Here is a 23,571-nt window from a genome sequence, read left to right on the forward strand (position 1 = left end):
TGCATGACTTAAATATCTAGGTGTATTGCTTCAAAACAATAAGAAATAGAATGAGTGCATTAGGTCAGGTGTTGAGAATGCAAACAACAGATTACAGCTGATTGGGATAATTCTGGTAAATTGTGCACCTATAAACAAGTCTGCTGACAGAACATTGTGCAAGCCATTTTTGAGTATTGCTCAAGTGTTTGTAATCACCACCAGGTTGGATTAAAGGAACACCTGGAAGAAATTCAGAGACATGCTGCTAGATCTACTAGTGAACAGTTTAATAAGAGTTTTGTGGAAATGTTCCATGATTTTCGGTTGGTATCCTTGACAATCTTGTGAAAAACTATTGAGGAAGTTTAAAGAACCAACATTTATGACAAAATGCAGAATGATTCAGCTGCCGCCAACATTTATCTGACATAAGAGTAGTAAAGAAAATTATAGGAATAAAATTATAGGAGATTAGCATTGAATGGAGGCATACTATCAGTCTTTCTCCTTGCTTTTGCAAGTGGAACAGAAAGGGGAACAACTAGCAATGATACAAAGCACTCTCTGCTATACTCTGTACATTGGTTTGCTGAATGTGCATATAGATGCAGGTGTCTCATTGTTACTATTTTTCTCAAAATATTTTAAAGAGATGCAGGTAATCAGATAGAAAGTTATAATTCATCACACTGCAGTTACCCTATGTAACCAAAAGTTTTACAAAAGGCTTTAACAAACCTTATTCATATCATGAAAGCCATAATGCTATAAACAATGACTTGCTTCACCTTAAGCATATGAGGTATGGCTTCTAAGAGAAACCCTCTGAGCTAATTATCATTGCATCTAGCTGACAGAAATCAAACACTATTTGTACACAGTGGCAAAGATTACTCTCAGTTGAAAAGACCTACAATTAGGAGATCCCTAAGATTTATTACCATGTTCACTAGCATTTTGTATTTCATAAAGGATATACCATGTCTAACAATCCATTCCCTCAAGCCAGTAAACACTAATTAATTGAACACAAAATTAGTTTCTGGACATTTCAGTTGGCATCAATGGAAGCAGAAATGTATAGTATTACTGTCTGGGAACCAAGGCTGTAGATAGGCAGCACCTATGTTGTTTGTTGCAATAAACTGAAGTCAAAAAATATACGTATCTTGAATTTCTAGTTGCTGTCAATGTAGGCTTGACTTATTGTTCTGTAAAAAATTCAGGGTATGATCTCTGCAGAGGCCTTACTCTTGACATTGTTAAGAACAAAATATACTCATGGTAATAATGATTATTAAAAATAAGTTCTGTCAGTAATAAGATTTTGTTCAATTACCTAAAAGTGTGATTTAATAAACTTCTAATCTTTTCAAATAAACGCTTATTATAATCCACTTTTCTTATATTTCACTATGAACATATGCAAACAGTTCTTGAATACAAATGTCTTCATGCGTCATAGAATTTCAGTAAAGACATTTTACCTAGTTAGAATGGAGACAAGTCCCTGACTTGACTCTCCAAGCCTGATTCCCTCCATTCACATAGATCTTTCCAGCTCTCCCTAAGATTTATAAACTTACATTTTTGACAGTACAAAGAGTTTGTTGGATGACATTGCAGTAAGGCTGCAATAACTTTTGTGTGGGAAATATTATTTGGAATACAAACATATTTTGTAAAGAAGAATGTTTAGGTAATCTTAATTACAATTTCTATAATGGGTTTTTAATACTCTGTGTACTGCCAAAAGTAAGCTTAATTGCCCATAACTGACAAATCAAACAAAACTGACTTCATTCGATAATTAACATTTCCAGAGTCGTAAAGAAATTGATTTTCATAATATAATGGTAAAAATGCAATATTATAAGTGAAATATCAAACAGTTATTGACAAACATCTTAATAGTCATGAAAATTCCCATAATGAAAATAAGTTTTACAATTACACATGAACATCATTACAGTAGAGTGGTATCGAATGGTTCATTTGACACAGCTGTATAGTGTTCCATGGTTGTGTTGGTACAGACCAAAGTAAACATTGTTTCTGGTCTGCTAGCATGGTCTGCTAGCACTAAATGCCATTATACAACAGTAGTGTGTGTTTATGCTCAGTCCTACTTTGTGCAGTGTTGCATGTTGTGTTGTGTTGCATGTTAAGTTTCATTTTGGAAATTGGAGTGGACATACTATGATCCAGAAGAGTGCCTCTAGAAAGTACATAGTTCCAATTACAAAAATATTAAAATGATGGAGAACTCACCCTAGAAAGTCATTATGCTGTGTAGCACCAGCAGCAATGATGTGGAGTAGAAACTTAGTCCTGTCATAGTTCAGTATGGATGTGAGAAAAGAAAAATTGAAAGGAGCAAGAAACTGGCAGTGGTACTAAATATCTGTGTAAACCAGAGTGATACAGTTTTGATTGTTTACAGTCCTTGATGATGTTTGGGAACCAAACAAAACAAAAGACACAATCAAAAAAGATGTAAACAAGATTATGCTTATGTTTATTTGTATTCTGTACTTTACATTGATATTCAGCTGTAATTATTTTGCCATGGTACCACTCTGTGCGGACTTAGAAAAGTAATTTACAAATTTGTCATGAATTTATTTGTGCTTGAAGTTCCCTGTGGTATATTTGGGAATGCAGTAACAGATGATACAGCAGTATCACGTCTCCGTACCCTTGGGATCACTTCACCTGTCTCTAAGCAACAAAAATTGAAGCTTTCTTGTGAGCTGTTATAGCTCCTTGACTAAGCATTTCTCTTTAAGAAATTATTTAAACACACTGCTGTCATAGTGGTAGTTCATGCCTTTTCAGGTTGCAACAACATTGGTTTTGGGAAGAACAAAACACTGAGGCTGTAATGTTGTTGTTGTTGTTGTTGTTGTTGTTGTGGTCTTCAGTCCTGAGACTGGTTTGATGCAGTTCTCCATGCTACTCTATCCCGTGCAAGCTTCTTCATCTCCCAGTACCTACTGCAGCCTACATCCTTCTGAATCTGCTTAGTGTATTCATCTCTTGGTCTCCCTCTACGATTTTTACCCTCCACGCTGCCCTCCAATACTAAATTGGTGATCCCTCGATGTCTCAGAACATGTCCTACTAACCGATCCCTTCTTCTAGTCAAGTTGTGCCACAAACTCCTCTTCTCCCCAATTCTGTTCAATACCTCCTCATTAGTTATGTGATCTATCCATCTAATCTTCAGCATTCTTCTGCAGCACCACATTTCGAAAGCTTCTATTCTCTTCTTGTCTAAACTATTTATCGTCCACATTTCACTTCCATACATGGCTACACTCCATGCGAATACCAAAGATATTTTCTATGACCATCCTTGCCCTAGACAATTGGTAGTTAAAAATTCTATCTTTTGAGCCTTGGTGATTCCCTTCTGGATACGGCTTCATAAAATTTTCTTGTAATGGGACAGCATCGTCTGCCAAGAATACATATGGTAGTGGCTTTGTCCCTCCAGGTGGCATGAGGTGAGAAGTTTAGCCTTTTTTTGTGGGATTAGTTCACTTATAGAGGCATTCTTAAAAACACCTCCCTCTGAAATCCTTCCTTGGCAGCCAACCTAACATATAAAAAGTTGTAATTAGCATCAACAACAGCAAGCACCATAATGCTAAGTGGACCTTCGTAACTATAAAATCTGCTTCCACTAGTAACAGGGTGCTGTAGGAGAATATACTTCCTATCAATGGCTTCAGTTCATGAAAGTGGATTTTGGTGGCTCTCCTCCGGTCCTGGGTCAGTGTAAAAGAGGTGAAACACTTAAATACAATGTACATCAGAAATTAGAACACTCTAACCTGCGTCTTCAACCCCCTTGTTAATCACAGATTAAGGACATTTATGCAACTATTGCACAGTGTTAGGCCCACCTAGAGTGGGAACAGATCATTAACTGAAATCGTAAACATGCAAATTATGTACAAAATAAATGACTGAAAGTGTAGGCACTTGCTCTTAGTATCTCTGAAAATGGGGAGAGGTAGGGGTAAATAGCCAGAAGTATTGTTGATGGTTTTATGGTTTTCAGGGATGCTGGATTTATAGGCGGCAGGCCAAATGATGCATTTTGGTTTCAATTTCATTCATAATTTTATATTTCTTGTTTCATATAAGTTTTTATTGGATGCTGTATGTAGAAAAGGAATGTCTTCGAAGGAAGGTAAGATCCTTGACCAAGTGCAATCAAAAGATAGCAAAATGAAAAAACAGCCTGCATAAGAAACCATGTTGGAGAACAATAGAAGACTAGTGATGCTGCATGAGAGAACTTTTACATCTTCTACTTCAGAGACTACTTCCAGTACTTGAGGAAATATTCCCAATCAAAATTTTAGAAATACTGTCATTAATAGTTGTGAAATCTAGATTTCTGAATGTCTTACTTAGTAATAGAATCAAAAAGCAGAATTTGCATGATTAGACCTTCAGTAAGTGGTAAAGGAAACCAAGGAGAAATTTTGTTGGAAAAGAAGTTAAATTTCAGAGAGAGGAAATAACAAATTTAAGGCTTGCTGTGGCATTGTAATTCTGTCAGACAATTAGAGCAGCTTTACAGAATGTATAGTGTCTTGAAAACAGGTTATAAGGTGAACTTCCATAAAAGTAACACAAGGGTAATGGAGTATAGTCAGATTTAAGTCAGATGATGCAGGGGAAATTAGATTAGGAAACAAGATACTAAAATTAGTTGTAGAGTTTAGCTATTTAGATAGCAAAAACTGACAGTAGCAGAAATAAAGATGATGAAAATTCGGACACAAAAGGAAGGAAAGCTTTTCTGAAAAAGTGAAATTTTCTAATGTCAAGAATAAATGTCATTGTCTTTTCTGAAAGTATGTGTGTGGAGTGTAGTATTATTTGGAAGTGAAATGTAGATGGTAAGAAGAACAGACAAGAAGAAAATAGAAGCGTTTGGAAAGTGTTACAGAAAAATGGTGAAGATTAGACGAATAGGACGTATAACTATTGAAGAGGTACTGAACTATTGAATCAAATTGGGAAGGGGAAAGAAATGTGTTACAACATGACTAAACAAAAGGATGGGGCAATAGCACACATCCTCATGCATCAGGGAGTAATTAATTTGGTAATAGAGGGGAAGTGGGTGGTAAAAATTGTAGAGATAGAGACCAAGGCATAACTACAGAAAGCAGATTAAAATGGATGTAGCTTGCAGTAGTTGTCTAGATACAACATGACTTGGACAGTATAGACTAGAGTGACGAACTGCAACAAACCAGACTAAAGTAATGAAAGCTTCATAAATTAGAATCGCGTTTTATCTGTAAGGACTAAAGAAAGAAAAATGCCTCATAATTTTGACCTGAACTGAAAATTGTTAAGCACCTCAAAGTTCAACATTAGTTCAGGCAAGAAATATAACCAGAATAATGAATTGATATTATGATTGAAGTTTCTAAAACTGTTACAAATGAATTTTCCAAAAAACTGAATAAAATTGTCTGAGAAGATGATTTTGGCTTATCTCATACCATTATTAATATTCTAGTAAAGATTTTTCATGGCCAGTTTGATTGTTCCTTTATGAAATAAAATGGAAGAGGCCTTTCTGCAGACTGAAAAAAAACATTAATTTTATTTGCATATGATTTTATAATGTTAAACCTGGTATCTTGTATTACAACTGTTCATCTTCTTGGACATAATGCCCATGTACTACGGAATTGAGAAAACTGTCTTCATTGTCCAGTGAACAGTTAACTATGTGTGACTAAGGATTAAAAGTGTCACGTAATACCTTGAAATTCTTGGGTGATATTTGTACTAGGAGACTTTTGTTTGAAGTGCAGTATTTATAGAAATGACAGCCCCTTATTTCTGAAATTACAATCCAGGTTTATAAATAATATTACTCCTCACATCAAAATTAGGTGTTAAGTCACACCTGGTGGCTACAATATGTCCCTGCAAATGATTTAGCAGCAGGTATGTTGTTTCTTGGATAAATATTTTATCTGATCATTTCACCACAGTATGGAATCTCAGTAAGGAAGTCATACTGAAGTGAGAATGTATTAACTCTGCTGTTATTAAGCCGGTTGTATACATCCATGAAAGTCCCAGGAATTTGAAAACTCCATAGTTCTAGGAATATGAAAACTCCATGGTTCTGTTAGAATTTGCACTCCTCCTTTATTTGGAGGTCCATAAAAATGAACTCTGCTACTCCTTAATTTTTTAGGAGGACGCTGTATTTGTTGGCAGCCAGATGTGTCTCTTATCATTCTGTTCTGTGCCCTGTTTTGGAGAAGGGCCTAAAAAAACAGTATTACAGTGTGTGTGTGTGTGTGTGTGTGTGTGTGTGTGTGTGGGCGCGCGCGGGCGCGTGCGCGTGCATGCGTGTGTGTGCATGTGTGTCCATGTCTGTATCTGTCTCTGTGTGCACATATGGATAGTACAAGTGTAGTTAGTTGATAATCTCCTTGTGCTGTAGTTTACTCAATAGGATCAATAATCTGGGAGTTTATTGAAATAAAATACAAAATGATGTTAAATATTTATCATCATATGAGTTTTTGACATAAATCTGCTTCCTTGCCACACACTTGCAACACTGGTATACAGTCTCTGGAACATCTCGGAAAAACATTCAACTGAAATGCTATCAGATTACATTGATTCGTTTCAACACCTTTAAAATACTCCTACTTGAGGACAGATCTGAGTTTGGAAAAGGGCAATGTGATGCTGGGGCAGAATCAGGTGAAAATGGGGGTGGGGGATTGTTTGAGGACTGTTGTCCCTCTTTTAGCCAATAACTTATGCACAAGAACACTGCTGTGGGCCAGAAAAGACTAAAAAGAAATAAACACACACCATCACAGGTCTCACATAATCAAAACAGATTTTTGTGAACTGCTACAGCAGTAACAAATTACTGTTAGTACAGGAAACTGCATTCTACATGGATCCATATGTATTTGGATAATAGCACCACTTTATCTCGTGCAAAAATTAAGTCCAGAACTTCTGGAACCAACTGTGTGTAGTGGAAAATTGTAACTAATACTCTTGTCATATCCCTTATCAAGTATCTTAAAGTAATAAAATATAGCATTGTTCAAGGTTATTACATTAATGTTTATTTAAAGGTTTCTGCTATTGGCACAGTATGAACTATGAGCATGTTTTTCTTACCTATAATTTGCTGCATGAGTTTTCATTTCCTGCGATTATTGAAAAAATGTATGTCTTCATGTGATTCATGTAATAGAATTCTGTTGCCTTTGAATATTTCCTTACATAATATATGCTTAAATATTTTAATAAAAATATTGTTTTCTGGGAATGTTAATATCCTTCATCTTATTGTCTCTCTATGTGATTCACATAATAGAGACAGAAGAAGGCTTCATGTTAGTGACAGCAGCCACACCTCCACAGCCGTCCAGGAGAAATGTGCCAGTTGAAAGAGCTGCACCTGCCTCAGCCCAGGAGGTAGACGATGAGCTGAATAATGATGAGAGCAAATGTGTGTCAGAGCTGCGTGCCCTCCGAGAGGTCCTGGGCACGCAGTCATTCCTGACACTTGCTTATGCACTTATGGTTGGCTACCAAGTTGTTGTTCGTGGCCAGCCACGCTCTCTCGTCATATCCCTTATAAAGAATCTTAAGGTAATAAAAAATATTAATATTGTTTACAAATTACTGTTATTAAAACAACAGTCCAAATTCTTGCAGACAAATCCTGCATGATTTCAACACTGGAAAAAATACAGTGACATAGTATCTTAAGTACGCTGTATGATATGTAGGTCAGTAATGTAACATTAATTTCTGCCAGTATCTAAGGAACAACAACATTTTTTTTTAAAAAAATATGTTCACTTACATTTAGCATCCTTATTCAATTTCATTTTATTGTTGCATCTCTTTTTAGGGCAGTTAGTTTTTACTTACGTATACTAGGTCTTATTCATTAGTTGTAGCTAGTTTAACATTTTAATACATACATTTTTGAAAAATAATGTAATTGGATAGATGAAAAATCTACTCACCATGTGGCAGCACAAGGATGTGCATATTCTCCTGCTGCCACTTTGTGAGTATATTTTGTATCTATCCAATTACTTAATACATATACAGTATTACAACATTTTATCAGTAGTGTACAAAGAAGACAAATTACTGCACCATATGATATTGATTTCAAACCAAACTCAAAATATAGCCTACATCTGCCACAATTTAACTATCTACAACAACAATAATAAACAGTTACTGATAATATAATGTAAATGGATAGATAAGAAGTCTGTGCACTGAGCGGTGCAGGGAAACACATGCACAAAAGGATTTAACTTTTACAAGCTTTCGGAGCCAGTGGCTCCTTCTTCTGGCAGTAGAGTTGAAGGAGAAGGAAGAGGGGTGAAGGAAGAGGACTGGAGAGGTTTAGGTAAAGGGGTAAAGTTCCGAAAAGCCACTCAGAAGCCGAGTCAGGAGAGACTTACCACACAGGATTTTGGGAAGATTGGTCCCCTGATGCAGAGTTCTGGGTGACTTTCCTGAACTGTATCCCTTTCCCTAAACCTCTCTAGTTCTTTTCCTTCACCCCTCTTCCTTCCCCTTCAACTCTTCTTCCAGAAGAAGAAGAAGCCACTGGCTCCGAAAGCTTGTAAAACTTAAGTCCTTGTGTGTGTGTGTGTGTGTGTGTGTGTTCCTATGCTGCCACTTCGTGAGTAGAGCTTTTATCTGTCGATTTAATTTTTTGTTTTACAGGAACGTTAGTTTTATTGTATTGCAAAAAGAGAAAAAAGTTTATAAAATCTTAATTTATTTTGAGAATATGACTAAGTAGTCTTTCCTGATGTAGTAATTATGATATTCTTCCTCGGTTTGCTGCCAGCTCCTAAGATCAACTTGACATAATGTGTCAACAGTCCACCTGACTGCTGTCTTTAGATGAGCTATTGTTGCTGAGTCTCGTCAAGCTGATGCCAATACCACAAGCACTGATTTCATATACACCACAGAAAATGCAGAGCTATGTGGTAATCACTGATCCGAACATTCCATATGAAGTACATTACACTGCGAGTAGCACTGACAGCTTTTGGCACACTTGTTGTGCAATTTCTGTGACCTGTACAAGGTTGCTGCTTTGGGCATTGGTATTAGTTTGGTAAGGCCCAGCAATAATTGTTTTATCCAAAGAGGAAATATTATGTTTGATTAATTTTAGAATCTGACATGAACCAGATAGCCTAAAAATACAGGAAAGGTTTTGAAATATGAGGCTCCACTTGAAGTAGACAGATCACAACATTCTTCTGCATATGTTTTGATTTGTCCATACCTACATTATTAAGTGCTTGTCCTGCTCTAGTCAGTTTTGTGATTGCTGTTGATCAGTTGACATCAAGACATGTCACAGTAGGGGAAAGTAGAGTAGCAAGCAGTTAAGTGGTAGATCTGTTGCTGTAGGCTGACAATGGATCAGTGATGCAGGAAGTGTGAATAGTGCTCAGAGAAGACTGTCCATAATGCTTATGCACATTCTACTCATTCAGAGATTTTTCAAGAAGCTAATTTGATCTTTGAGGACAGTTCCCACTTGTGTTTCCCTTCTTCTTCAGTCACTGAAAGTAATGCTGCAGCATTATGAAAACTTAAGTAGATATAATGGTGTGTAATGCTTCCAGACATACAAACTCTCTGCCTACCTGCACCTGCAAATCTCATCACCCACTAAGACAATGTTAATGTGATGAAACTTCATGGTGTCACCCTCCTTTACACAGAAGTAAAAGACTCATGATATCTTATGGCTTATGAATGAATACAAAAATTTGAAAATGGAGCTCTTCCTGTGTCTAGCATCCTGTATCCTGACTAATGATGGAGATTATGGAAATTAGTAACCTCATCATGTGCTCCATATTTCTGGTGGATAATTCCTCTTCAATGTGATTATAAACTGTCAGTTTCCTGCTCAGACTCAGTTCACTGTAAACACTACCCCAGTCTCATTTTTTCTGCAGAAAAATATTGTCTCCAATCATTACACATCTTTTTGCTCTCCAACTGTGCCAAATCCAAGATGAACGTTAATGGGAGTTTGTATATTAAAGTTTTCACAGTAGTCAGTGCAATAAAATCAACTCTGGTTTCTTCACACAGTGACCACTGTGTGTTTTCTGGCAAAGATTTTATTGCATTTCTGGGTATAATTTGTTGTATACTGTTATAGGTGATGTCATTTAGAGTTTTCATTTGTTTCTTAAAGATAGGGTTACAACAAACAGCATAAAAAAAAGGACAGCATGTACAATTTCTTGTATCCTATTGCAGGTGGCATCATTGTCTAGAGTTTCCATTTGTTTCTGAAAGACAGAGCTGTATCAAGCAGTGGAGAGACAAAAAAAGACACCTTGTACAGCATGAAGAGTTATAATCATAATACAATTAGATTTCCGCATTGAAACATAATAAACACTTACATATGAGAAAGATGAGCTTCGCATACACTCCAGGAAACTGACAAATCTATAGGTATTACAATGAAATGGTATGGATAATAGAGCATCATTTGGAAGTCACAGGTATTGAACAGTGACACTTAGGTGGATACAAGTTAGTATCACAGCACTTTAGGTATAATACAAGAAAAGGTGGCGTGGCCACAGACTTAAATGAATACTGCAGTTAACAGGTGTTTGAGAGTTGTACTTTTGTAACAGAACTGCAAAAATAGAAGTTTGCATTTCTGACAGTGTAAAGGTCGCCAACAGCAGATTTTTTAAACTTCATCAAGCAATTAGAGAGGATGTTGTGCCTCAGCAGATAAGAATCAACCAACAAATCCATTTCTTATATCTCTGGCAGTGATTTTTTAAAATGGGAAATGCAAGTTACATGGGCACTGGAAGTCCACAGTGAACCAGAGGTCTCCCTATAACAAGGTTGGTACGTCAGATCAACGGCCAGAAGAAGGCAAGGACATACCTTTTCCAATAGGACCATGCCTAGTAAAGCAATGTGTCATTCAAACCAACCTTTGTGTTGGTAACAGCTTATTTTTAGATGAGTTGACTAAAGTAAACAGAAGTGGGTGCGTGTTGCAATAGACATGTAGAGATGAAGTGGCTTGCACAGGATAGATTAGCATGAAGCACTGCATCACATCAATCTTCAGACTGCAGATCTCAACAACAAAGCAACAATAACAACTGTCCATTATGTATGTAAATATCGTGGTGAGTAATATTGGAATGTCGGCCTGTTATCTGATAACACACGGGGAAAGTGTGGAATTATAATATTTTAGTTTTAGCTATCTGCATATCCCATGGATCATAATTTGGATGTCATCATGATGGGAAATTTGTCAGTTTACAACTACAGTATACAAATGACATGTATATTTCAGTATGGCATGTATATTTAAGTATGGGTTCATTTAGTAAGCTTGAGAGTGTTACAGAGATGCTAATTCAATTCCAGTGGCAGGCAGTTGTAGAAAAGTGCCATACATTAAAATTTATATAAGCGCACATTGTAAGAAGAATCAAACACATTTGATTTTCTCTAACAGTTATCTCAAACAATAATCAGGGTGGTAAATAAACTGTCAGTTGGCTTCTGTCTCAAGTTCTTTGGCTGACATTTGTTTGACGATTTTTCGGATGTCAAAGCATCACCGTCCATTCCTGGTTGCGGACTGGAGTCGAGGTCTTGGCTGAAAATTATATGTACCTGTTGTGCCAACATCTGTGGACTATCCTGTGGTCATTAACACTCTAGTTCTCCCATTGTTACCTGCAATGGTCAGTACAGGAAACCAGGATCCACTTACCGTGAGACTTTTCTCTATCTTGTTGAAACTATTGTCATGTTTGTGGATCTCATGACTTCTCTGAACAGATGGATGTAGTAGCTTTTCTTCAAAAGAAGAACTACTGTATCAACGAATTTTAGTATGTAGTCGGTCTCATACAGCACACGTCCTTCCACAGCCGAGTTCTCCATTTTAATACTACTCTCAAAGGTTATTATACATGTTATAGTTTACACTGACTTTTAGAATTTCGGTCATCATGCACCATTTTACACCATCAAACACTTTTTCTGGATAAGCAATTCATATGAATGTGTCTATATTTTTAGTATCTCTTGCCTCCATTATCAAATCCAATATAAGAAATACAGCCAATACATCTTTCCTAAACCCAAACTGATAATTGTATAACACATCGTCAGTTTTAACAATTATGAAAAGGAAACCTTGCTACTCACCGTAAAGATCAAACACTGAATTGCAGACAGGCACAACAAAAAGTCTGTTAAACAAAGCTTTTCACCAAAGCCATCTTCAGGAAAGAAAGAAAACCCTACACACAATCACACAACCATGCGGACCTCACACACTTATAACCACTATCTCAGGCTGCAGTGGCCACCTGCAACCACTGCTTTGAACTGAAGTAGCAGATTGGAGTGGGGCAGGAAGTGGGAGGGACAGCAGGTCACAGGTGGGGGGAGAGAAGTGTGCTGTCTGGCAGAGCAAGCAGTACTAGGAGGCAGCAGGACAAGGCTATCTGGCACAGCATCAGGAGGTTGTTGGGTAGGGGAAGAGGAAGCAGGTAGTAGAAAAGAAGACAAGAGACTGGAAAAGACTTGTGGGTATGTTGGCAGTAAGTGGTGCGTATTGAGGGTGGGGGGCCTAAGGTGTGGGGAGGTGATGGGACAGAGGGTGCAGAAACTGTTAGGTGGAGGGTGTTGGAACATTAGGTTATCATAAGTCGAGGCCAGGATAATTTCATGAGTGGAGAATATGTTGTCAGTATGACTCCCATCCGTGCAGTTAAGAAAAGCTGGTGTTAAAGGGCAGGTTCAAGGTGGCCTGGGTTGTGAAATAGCCATTGATATCAACCATGTTTTGTTCAGCTGCATGTTGTGCCACAGGATGTTCTACTTTGCTCTTGGCCACAGTTTGGCAGTGACCATTCATTCTGGTGGACAGCCAGTTAGTAGTCATACCAATATAAAAAGCTGTGCAATGATTGCAGCAGAGCTGGTATATGATGTGGCTGCTTTAACAAGTAGCCCGGCCTCTGATGGGGTAGGAGCTCATGACAGGACTGTAATAGGAAATGCTGGGTGGGTGGATTGGGCAGGTCTTGCACCTGTGTCTTACACAGGGATATGACTCCTGTGACAAGGTATGGGATTTGGAGAGGCATAGGGATGGAATAGGATGTTGCAGAGGTTGGGTGGGCGACACAACACCACATTTGGTGGAGTGGTAAGGACCTTGGATTGGATGTCCCTCATTTCAGGGCATAACGATAGGTAATCAAACCCCTGGCAAAGGATGTGGTTCATTTGTTCCAGTCCATGGTGGTATTGGGTGATGAAGGGTACACTCCTTTGTAGCTGGTTCGTGGGAGTGGTGGGAGGATTAGGGGTTGTGGGGATATGGCACAGGAAATTTGTTTGTGGACTAGTTCCGGGGGATAGTGCCCGTTTGTGAAGGCCTTTGTAAGACCATCAGCATTCTGGGCAAGGAAGCTCTTGTCACTGCAGGTATGCTGTCATCGGGTGGGCAGGCTGTGTGGAAGGGATTTTTTAGTGTGGAAGGGATGGCAGCTATCAAAATGCAGGTACTGTTGGTGAGTTTAATGTCAACAGAAGTGTGGATGAAGCCATCAGAGAGAAGGAGGTCCACTTTCATGAAGGTGGCATGCTGAGTTGAGAAGGATCAGGTGAAATGGATGGGAGTGAAGGTGTTAAGGTTGTGAAGGAATGAGGATAGCATGTCTTTGACCCCAAGTCCAAATCATAAAGATATTGTCAGCAAACCTGAACCAGACCAGGGGTGTAGAGTTTTGTTAGACAAGGAAAGTTTTCTCTAGATGGCCCACAAACAGGTTGGCATAGGAGGGTGCCATGTGATTGCCCATGGTTGTGCCACGAATTTGTTTGTATACTTTCCCTTCAGTGGAGAAGTAATTGTGTGTTAGGATAAAGTTAGTAAGCTGTATGAAGAATGAGGTAATGGGTTTGGAGTATCAAGGACACTGCGAGCAGTAGTGTTCAGTAGTGGCAAGGCCATGGGCATGAGGGATGTTGGTGGATAGTGAAGTGGTGTCTACAGTAATGAGTAGGGATCCATGAGATAAAGGGATGAGGGTGGTGGAGAGTCAGTGAAGGAAGTGGTTAGTATCTTTGAAATTGGGGGGGGGGGGGGGGGGGCTAGATTTTGGGCAATTGGTTGGATGTGATTGAGGGCCGAAATTCATTCAGTGGAGTCACAATAACCAACTACAATGGGGCACCCAGGATTGTTAGATTTGTGGATTTTGGGGAACAGGTAGAAGATGAGTGTATAGGGTGCCATAGGCATGAGGAGGGAAATGGATTCGGGAGAGAGGCTCTGGGAGGGGCCTAAGGTTTCAGCAGGAAGTGGCAGTTATGTTAGACTTCTGGGATGGGATTATAGTAGCAGAGTTTATAGGTGGAGGAGTCATCCAATTGACAGAGGCCTCTCACCAGATATTCACTGTGATTCAAAATGACATTGATGGAAACTTTGTCTGCAGGTAGGATGATTAGGTGAGGATCTATTTTGAGGCTGTGTATGACTGTCCTTTCTTCTGCTGGAAGGTTATTGTTCTTAAGAAGGGACATGGGGAATAATGGTGAAGCCAAGTTGGAGGTAAGGTAATCTTGGAAGGTGACCAGGGGATGCTTAGCTGGGAGGGGAGGATCACAGTTTGATGGTGGTAAGAGCTGATATAGACAGGATTAAATGTTGAGATTAGGTTGGCCTCAGTTGGAGGGATTGATGGCAAGGAAGTGTTTCCATTTCAGGCAATAGGAGAAGAGAGTAAGTCTTTGACAAGTCCTCCACCTGTAAATTCTATCAGAGTGATCCCATCCCTGAAGTCCAACATCATCTCCAATCTCTGCTTAAAGCCTTAGACCCTCCCCAGAACCTCTCCCCTACATCTATTTCTCACCACACCCTATGACACCCCCCCCCCCCCCAAACCAACCTTCTACATACCACCCAAAATCTTCAAATCTAACACTCACAGATGCCTCATTGTAGCCAGTTATTGTGCCCCCACTGGAGAATTTTGACCCTCATCGACTAACACCAGCTCCAACTGGTTGGGCAAAATTTATCCTCAAAGGTACCAACCACTTCCTTCACCGACTCTGCACAATCCCCAGACTGTTTCCTTCCTGTATCTTACTCATCACTGTTGATTCACTTCCCTATACACCAACATACAAGGATGGTTTGAAAAATTCTTGGAACAGAATAGAAAAAAAGTACTTACATCACTGAAACTGTTTTTAGTTTTCAATGTAGTTTCCTTGTGGATTAATGCACTTGATCCATCAATGTTCCAGTGCCTTGATCCCATCTCAAAAATGAGTTTCCTCCAGGCCTGCAAAGTAGTTGTCAATTCCAGCTCTCAATTCTTCGTTTGAAGTGAATCTTTGTCCACCAAGAAAAATTTTCAGTTTTGGGAAGAGATGGACGTCTGATGGAGCCATGTCAGGGGAATAAGGCAGGTGTGGCAACAATTCATACTTTAGTTTGTGTAATTTTGCCATAGCGATGGCACATGTGTGTGGGTGTGCATTGTCTTGATGAAAGATGACTTTCTTTCTTGCTAAACCTGGCCTTTTTTCACGTATCTTTTGTTGCAATTTGTCCAGGAGGTTAGCATAGTATTCTCCAGTAATTGTTTGCCCAGTGGGGAGATAATCTATAAACAGAATCCCTTTCACATCCCAGAACACTGATGCCATGACCTTTCCTGCCAAAGGAATTGTCTCTGCTTTCTTTGGGGGCGGAGAATCAGCATGTTTCCACTGCTTTGACTGTTGTTTTGTCTCCGGGGCTTATTAGTGCACCCAAGTTTCATCTGTGGTCACAAACTGGTGCACAAAATATTGTTTGTTTCTCCTGAAATGGGCCAAACATTGGTCCGATATGTCCGTTCTCATGCATTTTTGATCCAGCTTCAAGAGTTGTGGCACCCAATTTGCAGATAATTTTTTCGTTTCTAATTCTTCAGTTAAAATTTGATATATCCTGTCAGATGACATTTGGCAAGCGTGAGCAATTTCACACACTTTCAATCGGCAATCCTCCATGCCCATTTTGTGCACTTTTGCAATGATTCTTGGAGTAGTGACACATCTTGGCTGACCACTGCACGGATCATCATCTGTGCTCTCCCGACCAAATTTAAATTCAATTGTCCAGTTGGCAACAGTTGAATATGAAGGAGCATAGTCCCCCAGTGTATTCCGGAAATTGGCATGAATGTCCTTTGCTTTCATGCCTTTCTTTACAAAGTACTTAATCACTGCTCGAATCTCGATTTTTTCCATCTTTGCAAATCACTATGCAGGAACAACAACAGAGCCACATCACCACCACAGCTCTCTTCCAAGAGCACTGATGTGGCACTTGTTTACAGACAACAGTCCAATGAATTTCACGTGAACAACTCGTTTTGCTAGCACTGACTTCTCTTGGTGATTCCAAGAACTTTTCAAACCACCCTCATGCCTCATGCACATCGTCTTGCTGCTATCGGACACTACCTCTAGCAATGTCCTTTAGATTCCAAACCGTCTACCTCATTCCTCAACAACATTATTAACTTTACCCTAACACACTACTAGTTTTCCTTTGAAGCAAAGGTGTACAAACAAATTGGCAAAGCCATGGTCATTTGCTTGGCAACCTCCTGTTCCGACCTGTTTGTGGCCTATTTAGAGGAAACCTTCCTAGTGTACCAATACTCATAACCCCTGGTCTGGCTCTGATTCACTGATGATATCTTTATGATCTGGACTCAGGGCCAAGACAATCTATCCTCATTCCGTCACAACTGCAACACTTTCTCTCCCATCCACATCACCTGGTCCTTCTTAACCCAGCATACCACCTTCCTGGAAGTTGACCTCCTCCTCTCTCACAGCTCCATCCACACCTCTGTCAATCACAAACAGAACCTGCATTTTGATAGTTGCCATCCCTTCCACACCAAAAGATCCCTCCCATACAGCCTGGCCTCTCAGGAGCAGTGCACCTGCAGTGACAGAACTCCTTTTCCCAATATGCCGAGGGTTTCACAAAGGCCTACAGACAAGCACTATCCCCAGATCTAGACTGCAAACAGTTTTCCCATGCCTTATCCCCAAACACCCCTATCATCCCACCACCCCTAAGAATCAGCATCCCCTTCGTCATCCAATACCTCATCAGACAGAAGCAACTAAACAACACCCTTCGTTAGGGCTTTGATTATCCATCATCATACCCTAAAATGAGAGACATTCTACCTAAGATTCATCTCTTAAAGTGGTGTTCTGCACACACCCAACCTCTATAACATCCTAGTTCATCCGTATGCCACTATGAACCCCAGTCCCTTGCCACAGGGATCATATTCCTGTGGAAGACGCAGTTGCAAGACTTGCCCAATCCACCTGCCCAGCACTTCCTAGTCCGGTACTGTCACAGGCTTATCCTACCTCATCACAGGCCGGGCTACCTGTTAAAGCAGCCGTGTCATATACCATCTGTGCTGCAATCATTGCACAGCTTTTTATATTGGTTTGACTACCTACCAGCTGTCCACCAAAATGAATGGCCTCTGCCAAACTGTGGCCAAGAGCAAAGTGTACCACCCTGTGGCACTATATCCAGCTGAACAAATCATGCTTGATTTCAATGGGTACTTTTCTGGATGGTGCAGAAAGGAGTTACCCTTACAACACATTCTACACTCCCGAAATTATTCTGGCCTCAACCTGCAATAACCAAATGTCCCACCCAACAGTTTCTGCCCCTCTGTCCTTTCAGTTACTCCCAATAGGTGTTCCCCACCCTTACTGTGCTCTGCTCTCTATCAACACACCCAGCAGTCTTGTCCCCTCTCTGCTTTTCTTCTTTTCTGCTCCCCCCTTCCCCTCCCACCCCCACCCCCTTTCCCCACAGCCTTCAGACACTGCATCTGGCAGCCTAGGCCTGCTGTCTTCTAGTCCCTGCTCACTCTGCCAGTCAGTGCTCTTCTCTTATTCCACCCGCACCCTGCCATCCCTCCCTCTTCACTGCCCCACTTCCAAGTGCTGCTTTTGTTCAACACAACAGTTGCAGTCTGGCTAGAGCAGGTAGATATCATTCGTGTGTGCATGTATGAATGTGTGTGCATTTTCCTTTCTTTTCTGATACAAGCTCTGGCCAAAAGCTTTTCATTGTGTGTGTCTGCAACTGAATGTGTCATCTTAACAGTGAGTAGCAATCTATCCTTTTCATAATTGTTGGTGTCCCAACCAGTACTTTCCATTGTTTATCTTCAGCTTTCTTTTGCATTATTCTGTATATTTTGTTAGCAACTTGAATGCATCAGATATTAAGGTGACTGCCATAACCATATGAACTGCATTATGGATAAATCAGCGATATCTGAAAGTTTCAAACTACTACACCAGCAGGTAAAATGACCTTTCTTGAACTGCTAGTGGCTCACTAGATGTGAGTTATATTCAAAACTGTTTTATAATTTTCTAAATGTATCAGCTCTCAAAAGAACTTTAAAATGAATTATGTTTCTTCATGGTAGCTAATGTTGTGAGGTTGAACACTTAGCTGTAAAGAAATAGTGTTTTATATGGTCAGCTGAATTTGTTTGTATTGTCAAACTTTGTGATACCTTTATTTGTAACATTAATTTTGAAATGTTGCTATACGATCATATATACTGAAGCATCGTGAATACAGTCTTAAAGAAGTGTCACGTTCCATGTACACTGTCATATACCTTGTCTATGGAACAAAAAGTAGTCTAATGAAAATAACTTCATATAACTCTAAAAATCATAAGAACTGGGAAGAGAAAATTATTTCAAACAGGTGGTAGTGACATTGTAACTGACAGTTTCTTTATCGCACATATTTTCTTTTTGTTTGTATTTTGCTTTACTACCTCCAGTGATAAAATGTTTGCTGTATGTGTGATACTTCTGCAGGTCCTTGTGCCGCAGACATGTTGCAGAGCTGTTCTTCACTCTGAGGAGTATTTGGATCCCACTCATTGCAATTTACTTGGCCTTGATTCATGGGTAGCAGCACCACAACCAAGTTATACTGTATTACGTGTGGACATTCTCCCAACGAACCCGCCTCAGTACAAGCTGACCTGGGGAGGGACTCTGCCAATGAAGTGTAAGTCCAATGGATATATTCACATTATTCTGTAAAAAAGAAAAAGTGTAATATTACATTGATATAAACTGCATATAATAAAGCTTAAAAGTTGATGCCTCTCTAATTTCAAAACAAGTTAAGCTGTAGAAAACCAGCACTGAGATGTGGGTGGGATGGATATTTTTACTTAGTGTCTAGACACTAAAGGCCCCCATAAGTGAGCAAATGTGTTTGTCAAATTCGCCCTTGTCTAGCTGCAGATTTGTCAAACACACACTTACACATACAAACAAACTTTGTCAGTTTAATTTCACTTTGATGCAGATGTTGTTTGTGTTCATGAATATTCTGACAGTAGTGAGAATGGCCACATATGCAGACAAAGTTGTTCTGGCTTTTTGCACTGTGTTTAAAGAAGAAAACAAGACACTGATCTAGGGAATTGCTTAAAATGAGAGAGAGATTTACCAATGAAACTCTGTTAAAGGAAATATTACTCTCAGAACCTGATGATTACATCAAATTTCTTTGAATGGTCAATGAAACCTTTAATAGCTTGTTTATCAAATTCTCTCTTACCTAGCCATCGATGTGTCAGACAGCATGTACCAACAAAGCTTGTCAATTTAACCTTGGTTTTGAAGCAGACACTTCTCATGTACTCTGTATTTTCACATTAATGAGAATGGCTAGAAGTGCAGATGAAGAATATCTGGCATTGACTTTGGCACTGTGCTTAAAGAAGAATAAGTAAACAAGATACTGGCCCAGTGAATCATTGAAGTGGATATAGATAATATACACATGAAAACCTGTTAAAGGAATTGCTACACTCAGAACGTGATGATCACATCAACTTTCTGTGGATAAACAGTGAAACTTGTTTGAGTTACTTCACCCTCACACTACAAAAGAAGGCACAAGTATGCAAAAATTTATTCTCTTCTACTTTGTTCTGTAATGACAGACAGTTTCTCAAAATATCACATAGCACTCATTGTCTATGGAAGAACCAGTGAACTTAGATTTTTTTATTACTTCATTGCTCTCTCGCTTGTATGTTATGCATAGAGTATCAATTTCTTCTGAATCTCATCCTGAATGACTAGAGGTGGCGTTTTCACATTCACAGGACATTTCTATTGGTATGTTCTGCAGAAATGCTTAGCATTTGAATAATGTTGGCCCGTGGGTTCAGGGTCTCCATCGATATTGTGGCGCAACACCAACCACTGGTAAAATGTGCCTGTGGCTCTCGTTGTTGCTCTAGACCAAGGCAATGAATCAGTGTGACTTGAGCAGATGTGGAGGATGCCTCAGAGACATTTGCGCGAACTGTACTGTCGAATCAGCGAACTTGAAATAGGGTGCATTACTGGCATGAGAGATTGTGATGCATCCATTTGGAAAACTGCTGCTCATGTCGGAGCAAGTGTTTCAGCAATGCAATGGGTGTGTGCAGAATGGTTCACGGAAAGCCGTAGAACATGATGAGATGGTTCAGGTTGCACCACCCAACCCCAACCCCCTCCCCCCTCTCCTACTCTTAGAAGATCGACACTTCATCTGAATGGCATTGCAAGACATATCGGCATCTTCCTCAGCTCTGGAGCAACAGTGGAACAGTGTAACATGTCATACACTATCAGGGGTGACAGTCTGTCACTGTTTATTACAGCTCTGGTTATGTGTGTGTCACCCACTTCTCTGCCTACCATTGACAGATGTGCAGAAACATGCTAGATAGCAATTGTATGTGTAACGACGTCGCTGTAAACAGATAGTGTTTTTGGATGAACCCAGGTTCTGTTTATGTGAAAATGATGGCCACATTTTGGTTCACCACAGACATAGGGAGCGGTATCACAGTGACTGCATTCACACAAGACATACAGCACCAACTCGAGGCCTTATGGTGAGGGGTACTATTGGGTACAACCACAAATCACAGTTGGTGTATGCACAGGGTGCTGTAACCTGTGTGACCTGCGTGAATGATGTCCCACAAGCCGTAGCCATACCGTTTCTGCACAACACCCCAGACACAATTTTTCAGCAAGTCAGTGCACAACCACATATTGCTGCATGAACACATCCCTTCTTGATGTCACAGGATGTCAGTCTTTTGCCCTGACCTGCCACATCATCAGACATGTCACCAATTGAAAATGTGTGGGATACAGTGAAATGATAGGTCCAGTGCTGTGACCCAATGGCAGGTGCCACAAATGAACTTTGGATCCACGTGGATGGCTATACCAAATCACACTATTTGTGCCTCACACACATTATCATCACGTGTTACCAGGGCCCATGGCGGACCCTCTGCCTACTAGGCAGCGGGACACATGCTGAACTAGGGTGACTGAAATACTAATCATTTCTGCAGAACATACTAATGTATGTGTCCTGTGATTATGAATGCCGTATCTCTAGTCATTCAACGTGATTTGTTTTTTATGAACATGAGTGTATGTGACTGGGAAAGATGTGTCACCATTACTATTTTGGTAAATCTCAGTGTTGTTTTGTTTTTATCCTTGATCATAATTACTGTGGTTGTGGAAACTCATGATACAGTGAGATGAATTGTAATAAATGTATCTTTCACTAAACATATGCGGTGAAAAATTAACACAAACAAGGTCCACTACCTTGTCATACTTTTAGTTAGTCAAAATTTCTCTCAAAGATGATCTATGCTAGACAGAAATGTCATCCAGCACTGTACACAGCCAGACATTTGGTAAAACAAACATTGTGAAAATTGACATATCGTTTGATCATGTATAGAATTCCTTAATAGAGGACTCAGAAACTGAAAATGAGATTATTGCAGCAAAAGCAGAAATACTGAGTCCTGTTTTCAAATGTTTCTTTACTAAGGAAAATGTTCCTTTATTAAGGAAGATACAAAAGTACAGCCCCAGTTTATTCCTCATGCCACCACAAAGATAACTCGTGATGTCTAATGTGAGCTTCTTGGAAGTAACATGTTCCACTTTTTTCCACCTAGGCCAATGAAAGATGTTTGTTAGAAGTGAAAATGTAGTTTGGACAGTTGTTAATTGTAGGATGTCACACTGTGCTAGCTCTCTTGCCAGCTCCAGACATTGGCGGAGCGCGATACTGAATAAACCTCTCATACTGCTGTGGCTTAGTGCTTGTTCTTTGGACATCATGATTTGGCAGTGCCATGGAGGTCTAGGAGCAGAAAGATGTGTGCAAGAATGTAAATGGTGAAAACCAACTAAAGAATCAGTATTGGAACTGTCATTCCATCGACTTCTAATGTAAAAGCAAGACACATGTATGTAATAGTCTGTCATTAGCTACAAAGTAAGAGAGACCTGTTCACCCATCATTGTACATGAAAAACATTGAGGCTAAAATATCATTTTAACCATAATATGTAAAGATTTTGAAGATAAAACTGTGACATCTTCACAAGTCTTTTCATCAAAATAAACCATAAAGATGACAAAAACCTTATGAAAGATATCTTAGACCAGCTGGAAAAGGACAGAATTGTATTTGACATCGTAGATGACATTGCTACGACAGTGCTGCAGTGATGTCTGGTTCTAAGAAATTTCTGGGCAAGATGCAATGATGGTTTATTCTTTGGAACTACAAAATAATTCTGCATTGTCTTTTCTTGAATTGGCATTATACTAAAAGACACCTAAAGGAGCCATGCCTATGGTCCTCAACTGTGTATCTGAGACCAGCTAGATAGTCTGAATAGATTTATGTGCATCCCATCAGGAAGAGACTGTAAAGATTTCGTAACTGCTGTGATTCCGGGACCAAACTATTACCTCCGTGGGCAGAATTCATAAAGGGCTCCAAAGTCCTTCAATGAACTTCAACTATTCTGCACTAGACCTGAAAACGATATCTGACAAATTCTGTGAAGAAAGACAGGGCGTTAGCGGCCAAGCCTCTTCAGGAAGAATCAGACCTGTACAAGGAATAGGGTGTCTTCGTTGTAAGCCTTGAGAGTTGAATAAAGTTGGATAAAGATTTTATGTTTGTGGTGGATGACACATACTACTAATACCACTGTAGCGCTGCTGTTATCACTGAGATTTAGATACTAATGAAGACATTCTAATTGTTCGAGTAGATAAAATTTTGGACTTATTAAAACCAGGAAGATACAGAAAATTTAAGGGAGATCTCACCACTTCTCTTCTTAGTATAACGAATAAGCTAATGAAGGCCTCTTAAGTTTCTCCCATCGACAAGATGGGTCTTATCAGATCAGAAGCATTGGCACCAAGATTGTACGGCATACCAAAAATTCACAAACAGGCCATTTCACTGAGACCTGTTGTTAGTGC

General features: G+C 39.5%; 1 protein-coding gene across 2 annotated transcripts in view; it reads left to right on the forward strand.

Annotated features, from left to right (window-relative positions):
- LOC126475481 (folliculin) overlaps positions 1 to 23,571 on the forward strand; it is a 162,523-nt gene that overhangs the window by 107,194 nt on the left and 31,758 nt on the right. For both annotated transcript variants that reach the window (XM_050103379.1, XM_050103380.1), the window contains exons 7-8: positions 7,382 to 7,659; positions 19,048 to 19,243. In XM_050103379.1, the coding sequence (XP_049959336.1) occupies positions 7,382 to 7,659; positions 19,048 to 19,243 (474 nt within the window). The remainder of the gene's footprint in view (positions 1 to 7,381; positions 7,660 to 19,047; positions 19,244 to 23,571) is intronic.

Source organism: Schistocerca serialis, chromosome 4, assembly GCF_023864345.2.
Source record: "Schistocerca serialis cubense isolate TAMUIC-IGC-003099 chromosome 4, iqSchSeri2.2, whole genome shotgun sequence".
NCBI lineage: Eukaryota > Metazoa > Arthropoda > Insecta > Orthoptera > Acrididae > Schistocerca > Schistocerca serialis.